Raw genomic sequence first — 10,979 nt, 5'->3', positions numbered from 1 at the left:
CTTCCTTCCACCTGTCTGTCCCTCCATCCATGCATCCATCCATTCATCTATCCATCTTTTCAGATCCATCTACCCTATCTTTTCTATCTGTCTACATCTCTCTTCAGTCATCTGGCAGAGGAAGACTCAAGATACTAAAACATTTAGAAAAAAAGAACTTTCTTTCAAACAAAGTTCTTTAGGGAGTCTAACTTTAGAAGGATTAATTCATCAATGAAAAGAGACAACAGTTATATAAAGGAAAAAACTCATAAGATTACCAGGTTAACTGAGTTTACAGCCTATGATAGAGAAACAGTAATTTTCTCATGTGATCATTATGCTTGCTAGGGTATTACTTGGCTTCAGACATCAGCATTGAAACAAATAAGGGGTGAAGTTACTTTTGTTAGGGAACCACTAACTTACAGGACATCTTCAAGGGTTCTTTTATTTTGAAAACTAGAACTATGTACACAGGATGACACTGGTGTTTGATTGATTGTTGGTCTATCTGGTACAAAGTAACCCCTTGTATATATGCTTACTGATCTGTTGATCCATCTCTGCATTCATCCTCTCTCTAATCTTCTCTCCGTCCATCCAAATCTCCAACTAAATTATGTATCCATCTCTCTATCCTTTCAGGTCTTCATCTGTTTCAGCATCGGCTTCTCTGCTTTTGCTCCTTGAACTTGTTATCTTGCTTGGGGTCTTCGTCCTGGTAACATCCCAGCTCTTCTGTGGCTCTAGCCTAACTTCTGTGTCTCCCCCCGCAAAAAAAACACAGGTGAATGGTCTCCGAGTCCGAGTAGATCTCCCAGCTGAAGTGTTAACATCTGTGTCTGTGAATCGGAATCCGGATGGCTCCATGCTAGTCCAGCAGAAGGCAGGGGTCCGGGTACAGCTGGGCACCAATGGGCAGCTGACTGTGATGGTCAGCAGTGCCCATGCTGGGATGCTGTGTGGTGCCTGTGGAAACTTTGACGGGGACCAGACCAATGATGGGCATAACTCCCAGGGAAATACAACAGTGGAGCACTGGAGAGCACCGGACTTCTCCCCATGGTGAGGATGTAGCATGGAAGCCAGTTTACTTGGGGCCAGGGCACCTCGATCCTCATGGGAAGGAAGCAGTTGGGCGGGTGCTCAGTCTGTAAGAGCAAGTGCTAAGTGTCTGTCTCTTGCAGTCATGACTGACCAGTTATCCACTGGAAATGAGGACTTCAGGACCTGATCCCTCTGGAGGCTGCAATAATTCAAGGATGCACTGTATCACTGTGTATTCTTTCCCTGCTCTCTCCCTCTGCTGAGCTGCTGAGGCTGATTGTGAGAGCATTGAATAAATATCTTAAGCTAAGCTGCATGCCCATGTGTCTTTTTAAATATATACATATATATTTTATTGATTTCAGGGAGGAAGGGAGGGTGAGAGAGATAGAAATATCAATGATAGAATCATCAGTCAGCTGCCTCCTGCACACCCCCCATTGGGGATAGAGCCCACAACCCAGGCATGTGCCCTGACTGGGCATCGAACCATGACCTCCTGGTTCATAAGTAGATGCTCAACCACTGAGCCACACTGGATAGGCACCCATGTGTTTTATTCCTGACTTCCTGCCTGCATAGTAGGGTCAGATGCTTGGGGAATCTGGCACATGATGAATATTTATTGGTGGGTGAAAGGATGGATGGATGGATGGATGGATGGATGGGTGGGTGGGTGGCGACATAGGTGGGTGGATTGGGAGAGGGATGGATGAGGGGATGAGGAGATGGGGAAATGTATTAGAAGAATGGGTGGATAAAAAGATGAATGATTGGATGGAGGGCAGGAGTAGAAAATGGAATAGGTCTAGCTTTACCATTTCTTTTTTTAAAAAATATATTTTTATTGATTTCAGAGAGGGCGAGAGAGAAACATCAATGATGAGAATCATTGATAGGCTGCCTCCTGCACACCCCACAATGGGGATCGAGCCTTGCAACTCGGGCATGTGCCCTGACCAGGAATCGAACCATGACCACTTGGTTGCCAGCCTGGCAGCTTTATCATTTCTAACCCTAGCAAGTTAATGTCTCTGTCACTTAGTTTCCTCATGTGTCTTAGTCCATTCAGGCTGCTGTAACAAAATACCATATAATAGGGGAGGGGGGTTATAAACAAATTTATTTCAGGCTCTGGAGGCTGAAAAGTCCAAGATCAAGGCACCAGCAGATTCAGTTCTGGTGAAAGCCTGCTTCCTGGTTCATAGATGGCTGTCTTCTTGTGTGTGCTCGCATGGCAGAAGGACAAGGGAATTATCTGGGGCCTCTTATAAAGGCACTAATGTCATTCATAAAGGTGCCACCCTAATTGTAACTGGACAATCAATGGGTCCGTACTGCCTGTCACTACTTGAGCCAATTAAGCAGAGACAGGGTTGAATCATATGTGAGTGTTTATTCCAATACTGGCGGCAGTATGGGAGAGCAGCAGGTCATCCACAAAAATCTGCTTTGCAGCCCCCCATAAGCCAGCTGCTTAAGGATTACATGGGGAACTAGGGATTACAGGCATGGGTAAGTAGGAGGCTGGGGTGGGACTCCATTGTTCAGGCAACAAGGTTGTTAATCTTTCAATGATAATAGGCAGTTCTTTTTTAATATTTTTATTGATTTCAGAGAGGAAGGGAAAGGGAGAGAAACATCAATGATGAGAAAGAATCATTGATTGGCTGCCTCCTGTATGTGCCCGCAATCCGGGCATGTGCCCTGACCGGGAATCAAACCATGACCTCCTGGGTTCATAGGTCGAAGCTCAACCACCGAGCCACGCCAGCCAGGCAATAGGCAATTCTTGAATGGAATGGTTTCAAGGTTGATTCCCAGGTCCAAAGCTGGCTCCCAGGTCCTGGAGGCATACAACTCCCAGCCAGGTTAGAATGTCCTTTCTTTAACCACACAAGGCAATCATGGTTAACAGAGCATGATTAATATTTCCCACAACCATAACTAGTCCGAAGTATTCTATTTTTGCCCCTAACATTTCCCCACTGCTATTTCTATCATCTCATATCTATGAGGTTAGTTTTAGATGAAAAAGTCTCATCCTGCCCTAGCTTGTTAGGCTCAGTGGATGGAGCATCAGCCTGTGGACGGAAGGGTCCCGGGTTCGGTTCTGGTCAAGGGTACATGCCCAGGTTTGGGGCTCAATCCCCATGCAGGAGGGGGCATGCAGGAGGCAGCCAATCAATTATTCTCTCATCATTGATGTTTCTATCTCTTCCTCCCTCTCCCTTCCACTCTGAAATCAACAAAAATATATTTTTTTAAAAAAGAAAGATGCTTCCTTATATCTGAAAAACAAAAAGTTTAAGAATCAGCAATACTGCCGAAACCGGTTTGGCTCAGTGGATAGAGCATCAGCCTGCGGACTGAGAGGTCCTGGGTTCGATTCCGGTCAAGGGCATGTACCTGGGTTGCGGGCACATCCCCGGTGGGGGATGTGCAAGAGGCAGCTGATCGATGTTTCACTCTCATCGATGTTTCTAACTCTCTCTATCTCTCTCCCTTCCTCTCTGTAAAAAATCAATAAAATAAAAAAAATTAAAAAAAAGAATCAGCAATACTTTCAACAAAACTTACAAAACCTATATAATTAGTTTTGGTTTATTCAGCCCCATAATCAAATTTTTGTTTCTTCTAATTTTTCCTGCCAGTATTTCTATAAATCCAGATACTTTATAGAGTTCTAATAATTTGCATCCAGTTCAAAGGGTATGATCTGAAAATATCAGTCCTTCCATGGATCCCTCAGAAGATGTATATTTTTCCAGATGCATCATAACAAAACAGTGACTGTCTCTAAATGACAAGAAGAAATTTAAAATGACACAGTTATGAACTTGATTATAATGGGGATATTGAAGGGAGAGGGATAGAGAGTTAGAAACATCGATGAGAGAGAAACATCGATCCGCTGCCTCCTGCACACTCCCTACTGGGGATGTGCCCGCAACCAAGGTATATGCCCTTGACCGGAATCGAACCTGGGACCTTTGAGTCCGCAGGCTGACGCTCTATCCACTGAGCAGTGACTGTCTCTAAATGACAAGAAGAAATTTAAAATGACACAGTTATGAACTTGATTATAATGGGATATTGTCCTTTCTACAAAATATAATCCACAATATTATAACTAACAATTAGTTATAAATGAAAGCATATCAGAATCTATTTAATATGCATATATAAATAGAATATAGTTGTTCCTTTAGTTTACAAAGTTTCCCATGTATCTATAAGTAGAAAATTTTCCTTCATGAGAGAGAAAACAAATCCTTGAGGCATTCCAGGGTCTATTGGAATGACTAAAGCCAATTTAGGTCCAGAAAAAGTATTTTAAAATTTAAACCCTGGGAAGTTTGTCAAACTTATTATACCAAAAGAGCAGATATCATTATTATTAGGAATTCAAGGTGACAAAGGGGTATTAAACACAAACATAGGCTAGCAACTTTTCAGTTCCCATGATTACAATGGCTCTTTTAAAAAAAAAAAAAATAAATAATCAAGTACCTGATTAATATAACATATAACCATTTCAATAACTTTACTCCCTGGGCAAAAACAGGAAAGACCTTTTCCCTTTTAAGACTAGAAAAGGACTCACCCACATGAGGTTTATTCTCTAACTTCATTTGTCCTTGGGTGTGGTCAGCAGATGACACTAATTGGATTTCTGCTATCTGTCTCCCTGAGTATGTTGATATAAGCTATTTACCCTCTGGTTAGGGAGGCAAAATTCAAATCATTTACTCTTAAGTGTCCTTGGTTTAGGGCAGATAGGATTTACTAGATGGCTCCAAATTGCTGTTTAACCATCTCAATTTCCCTATTCTACTGTTGGCTTACTGGCCTGTGTCATTTATACAACTTCCTTTCAACATTTCTCTTCGCAAACATTCTACAACTTTCACAAACTTTCTACAACTTTCACTAACCTTTCTTCACAAACCTTACAACTTTCAGAAATAACCAGCTTTAGTATCCATTTTTTCCCTTCTAAATGCATCTCCATGCCTCATGCCTTCTATTACATCAAAACCATAATTTCTTTCCAATTAGTTAGAATTCTTAACCTTTAGGAACCTTTATTTTTAGATGACATATAAGTAATTAACATTCCTCGGATTAGCAATACATTCACATTTTAAGAGATTTCAAATAAAATACAAGACTTATTCATTAACAGATTCAAATCTATCCTGTAGACTTTCCATACAAGGCAAACTCAAATTAATATTTCAGTATCCTGTTACTTCAAAAAAAACCTATTTAATAATTTTTATTATTTAACCTAGCAAACTCTTCCAAAGTTTTAAGTTACCAAAGACTTTGGAAAACTATGTTTAGGCATATATAATTATCACTGGAAAAGCTTTATCATATTCCCTCCATTTTAGTTATATTTATTTTGCCTTTACAACTTTGAGATTTTAAAGCCAATTATTGTTACCCAAGGCATTTTCTTGGCAATTTTTGTAACAGGGATAACTCACCGGACTCTAGTGGCTTTAATGTGAAAGTACTATTTTATTTTTCTTTGCAAAATTGGAGTGGCCCCTGCTGCTATTTCTGCAGCCTGCTGGAGGGCACTTCTGCAGGTCTGTTCCTCCTAAGAAAAAGACTCAGGGGGTTTAGAAGAGTTTATTTCCCATATTTTTTCTTTCTGAGTAGACTAACAATATGAAATCTTATATATAAGAAGAGATCTTAAAAACAGAAACAAAAGCCCTACAGTAAATAAATGAGTACTCTCAAAAGGGTGGACTGGGACGTTAGCCTTAGAATCATATCTTACACTAACCCAGCACAGCAAATGGAGGATTCCTTATGTTCATAAAACGATGAAGAGCAAACTAAAAACTAAGTCCCCCAAAGATAAGGAAGCAACCAAAGAACATCAGTAACCAGTTACATCACAGACCAACAAGAACGTTCACTAGCTACTAGTTTTCAGCGGCTGATGCTTTGAGAGGGAGAGCAGGAAGGGTCCCCAAGGCTAAGAATTCTCGGCAGCTGCTGGGAAGTTCCTGTAATCCCTGCCACGGGTCCAGCCTGCCACAAGTAGATGGGGTCCCTAACAAAGTGGGATGTGCCCCATCTTTAAACAAATTAAAGCAAACAACAAAGAGACACAAAACAACAATCAACAGAGCCACTCTATGTACAATATTTACAGGTGCACACAACCTACAGACAAGAGCTTCACACCATGCCCCTTCTCTGTCCAGCCACAGAAATCTCAAAATGCCCTGTGTTTAAAACAGAACAAAGCAGAGCAAGGACCACTGGAGGTCCCTTGCCACCCAGAGCTGATCAGGCTCACCCAGACAAGAGGCAGTCATACACAGTACTGCCATACACAGTACATACCTCCTTACAAGGAAGCCCAGATGAGAGGCAGCAAGTGCTTCTCGTACCATATAAACATGCTTAATTCCTCCTACAAAAACACTTGATTCAACTTAGGTGTCAGGTGAGATGACAGGGATTGCTGAGGTTGCAGCTGGAACTCAAAACAGGAAAATTCCTGGCAGCACTGCAAGTAAAGAATCCAGGCTTCAGCACCAGGAATCCCCAATCCAGGCAGTAAGCGGGATCCTTCGGACTCACCCAAGAGGAGTCTCTCCTTGGTGGTTGCCAGAATATGTAACCGGACAATCAGTGGGTCCGTACTGCCTGTCACTACTTGAGCCAATTAAGCAGAGACAGGGTTGAATCACATATGAGCGTTTATTCCAATATTGCCGGCAGTATGGGAGAGCAGCAGGTCATCCACAAAAATCTGCTCTGCAGCCCTCCCATAAGCCAGCTGTTTATATAGGGTAAGACAAAGATTACATGGGGAAGTAGGGATTACAGGCATGAGGAAGTAGGAGGCTGGGGGGGGCGGGGGGCCTCCATTGTTTGGGCAACAAGGTTGTTAATCTTTCCATGATAATAGGCAGTTCTTGAATGGAATGGTTTCAAGGTTGATTCCCAGGTCCAAGACTGGCTCCCAGGTCCTGGGGGCATACAACTCCCAGCCAGGTCAGAATGTCCTTTCTTTAACCAACACAAGGCAATTATGGTTAACAGAGCATGGTTAATATTTCCCATAACCATAGCTAGTCCCCAATATTCTATTTTTGCCCCTAACATAATGACCTAATCCTCTCCCAAAGGCCTCATTTCCAAATACCATCTCATTGGGGATTAGGTTCCAACTGTTATGCCCAGATTTCAAGATCCCCAATAGACCACACCAGGGAGCCACCCGTGTCCGATGCAAAAGCCAAGAGTCTTTTATTCAAACCCAGGCTTGGCTCCCCTACCCTCCTTACTGACACAGCAGCAAGTGGCAGAGAGAGGGCTAGCCCGGTGGGAAGAGGAGTTTTATAGGGGGGTGGAGTAAGGGGAGGAGAGGGGACTGTGGGCCCTGCCAATTGGCCAGGCGCAAGTCGGTGTCTCGTTACACAGGATGTGGTCATATCTATGGCGCGCACTTCCCTTGATTGTCATTGGTTAGTTTAAAGAAATCCTGGGTGTGGCTAGCAGAGGCTTGGGCTTCCAGGAAGAAGCCTTGCTGAGCACATGGCTGCCCAAAAATGGAGGACCCAGGGTAAGATGGAGGGCGTAGTCCTCGCCCTTTCACCAACATAAGAATTTTGAATTGTTCCCAGAGTATATTGTTTCTTGTTGGGAGCCATTATAAATCACATATACATCTCCAGTTTACAGCATAATAGGTTTATGGCTCCTCCAAGCCAACTCCCGGTTTGGCCTGGAGTTAAAAGATAACATACCCTCACCCTAAGCACAAAGCTGCTACATCTCCGCTGATAAGCTCACAGCTGCGACATTCCAGAGCTACATTCCTAGTGATAGGCTACCTCCTTGCCCACCCCCTCCCTCTAGAACAACATAAATACTACCCGCTGTAAAAATAAAATTGAGGCTTGATCAGAACTTTGTCTTGCCTCCATTTCTTCGCGTCTCCTATCCTCTCATTCCTTTGCAGGATTTGGTGTGGAGTACCCACGATGCGTGCCCTGCAGGTCGGGGCAGTTTCTGTGTCCTCTCAGTGGACAGAAGTAGGAAATACATACACACATAAAAGTCCAGGAGTTCTTGCTGATACCTCCAGTTCCAGTCGAATACCACAGCATCTTGGCCTTCCCAATTTCATATCTGTATCTCCTACAACAGTGAGAAACCTGGCTCTCAACATATTTCATCTTTTATTCAATCCTCCAATATACAGAGACTATTTCAGAACTGCTAATCCATGCCACTGTAAAAAAACAAGCCTGTTAGGTAGAGTTCTGTATTTGTTTGTAATTCTTTTCATCTTTAGACTAAGGGTATATTTCAAAGTTCTGTGTTAAAAAGTTACTTGAGTTAGTACTTTTCCCCCTTCAATGTGGTTTGTTATTCGTTTGGAATATAATTTGGTAATTTATAAACAGAGCTATTTTATTCAATATTTTTTGTTTTAACCTTTATGAAAATATGTAACTAAATTTTTTAAAAAAAGAATTTTGAGGGGACAGAAACTGTCAGTCAATAGCATTATATTTAAAGTAGTATTTATCATCCAGAGTTTGAATGAGGATTTAATGTGTTTACCCAATCCACAAGGAAAAAATTGAAGTCTCTCTTCCTTCCCAAACGTGTCCCCACCTTTCCCATGGATAACCTTCCCCACCTCAGTGAGTAGCACAACTCAGTCTGGCAGCCAGAAAATGGGAACTTATTCTTGCTTTCTCCCTTTCCTTTGCCCTCCACTCAGTTCATCAACATATCTTCTTGGATTATATCAAAACATACCTGAAATCTGCCTGCCTTTCTTTTGTTTGTTTTTTTAATATATTTTTATTGATTTCAGAGAGGAAGGGAGAGGGAGAGAGTGAGAAACGTCAATGAAAGAGAATCATTGATTAGCTGCCCCCTGAACGCCCCCTACTGGGGATCAAGCCCACCACCTGGGCATGTGCCCTTGACCATAATCGAACCTGGGACACTTCAGTCTGCAGACCATGCTCTAGCCACTGAGCCAAACCAGCTAGGGTTGCCTGCCTTTCTTATCATGCCCACTGTCACTACCTGGTGCACTTGGAGGAAAGATTTACAACATACCTAATAAAGGATTAATATCTACAATATGCAAATTAATAAGAAAAAGACAGTGGTTGAGTATATGAACAAGCAAGTGACAGAAAAAGAAACCTAATTATGTTGAATGCATTTAATATGTCAGGTTATTCTGAGCTTCACAATAATCCTGCAAAATGAGTACAGATATAAAGAAATAGGCTTAGTGAGGTTAAATAACTTGGCCCAGGGCAAACAGTTGATAATGATGGAGCCTGGATTTAGTGTGTTACCAATGCCAGTCCTTTCCACTGACTCTTGCTGTTGAGTCTCACCTAGTTCAATTTCCTTTCAAGAAAAAAAAAATTAAGAGGTACTAAAAATAAAGAATAAGCAGCAATCCAATAGAAAAGTGGGCAAAGATCTGAACAGTTCATAGAAAAAGAAATACAAATGCTCCTTAAAGATAAAAAATGCTCGTTTCTGTCCACAGTAAGAGAAATGCAAATTAAATGACCCAAAGACACCACCTCTCACCTCTCAGATAGGCAAAAATACAAAAACTCAACATTATATTTACTGAGAAACAATGAGGAAAAGAATACTATCATGTTACCAATAGAAATAACGCAGCAAAATGTGGCAGTATCTAGCAAAATGACAAATGCATTTTTCTCTTGACCCAGCACTCTTACCACTAGGAATCAAACCCAAAAATACAATGACAATAAAAGGATGTAAGCCAGAGGTTGTTCATTGCATTGCTCTTTATAATGGAAAAAGACTGAAACAACTCAGATGTCCATCGTAGGGGACTGGTTGATTAAATTACACTTCATCTACATGATGGACAACTATGCAGATAAATGAAAACTATATTGTGAGGTGAGGAAAGCAAAATTAGAACAGTGTACATAATAAAAGAGACCTAAGAGAAATTAGAACAGTGTACATAATAAAAGAGACCTAAGAGAAGGAGCAAGGGGCTGGAGTACCGGTAATGTCCTATTTGTTGACCAGGGAGATGGTTATGTGAGTTATTGCCTTTGCAATGACTCATAAAGCTGCACAGTTACATGCATCTTTCTGTAAGCATGTAGTACCTCAAACAAAGTTTTAAAATCAATAAATTTTAATCTCAATTATAATCTCTGAAGATTCTTGGCCAAAGAAGTGGAGAGAGAGAGAGAGAGAGAGAGAGAGAGAGCGAGCAAATGATGGGTAGTTAGAAACCTGATTTGAACAAGCAGCAATTTTTTAAAATCATATTTTTAGACCATTGAGGAAATAGGAATGTAGACGTTACCCGATTATTAAAAGAATTTCTTGTTAATTTTGTTACGTGTGATAATGTAAGAAAATGTGTTTTTTTTTAAAGAGATGCATAGTTAAGTATATGGGAGTAAACAGGCATCATATTGGGATTTGCTTTAAAATACTCTAGCCAAAAATAAAAAAGATGGTGCAATAGATAAGGTTGACAAAGTGTTGATAATTGTTGGGGTTGTGTGATACATAAGTGGAGGTTTCTTATATTCTCTACTTTTGTGTAGGATTTAAAATTTTGTTTAAAATATTTTTTAAAAATATTTTTATTGATTGCATAGAGGAAGGGAGAGGGAGAGAGAGATACAAACATCAATGATGAGAGAGAATCATTGATCAGCTGTCTCCTGCATGCCCCCCACTGGGGATCGAGCCTGCAACCCTGGTATATGCCCTGACCCGGAATCGAACCATGACCTCCTGGTTTCATAGGGTCAATCACTGAGCCATGCTGGTGGAGCTAAAATATCATAAAACCCTAATACGCAAATCGACTGAACGGTCACTATGATGCACACTGATCACCAAAGGGGCAGATGCTCAATGCAGGA

The 10,979-nt window shown here is 41.3% G+C and overlaps 1 protein-coding gene across 1 annotated transcript in view; it reads left to right on the top strand.

Annotated features, from left to right (window-relative positions):
• FCGBP (Fc fragment of IgG binding protein) overlaps positions 1-1,339 on the top strand; it is a 40,453-nt gene extending 39,114 nt beyond the window's left edge. The window contains 2 exon segments of the mRNA XM_023760574.1: positions 770-1,047; positions 1,170-1,339. Of these exon segments, the coding sequence (XP_023616342.1) occupies positions 770-1,047; positions 1,170-1,179 (288 nt within the window). The 3' untranslated portion in view covers positions 1,180-1,339.
• Positions 1,340-10,979: the final 9,640 nt, after the last annotated feature.

This window comes from Myotis lucifugus, unplaced genomic scaffold (assembly GCF_000147115.1).
Source record: "Myotis lucifugus unplaced genomic scaffold, Myoluc2.0 scaffold_185, whole genome shotgun sequence".
Taxonomy (NCBI): domain Eukaryota; kingdom Metazoa; phylum Chordata; class Mammalia; order Chiroptera; family Vespertilionidae; genus Myotis; species Myotis lucifugus.
The sequence above is the reverse complement of the archived record's forward strand: the minus strand, read 5'-3'. Positions and strand labels throughout refer to the sequence as shown.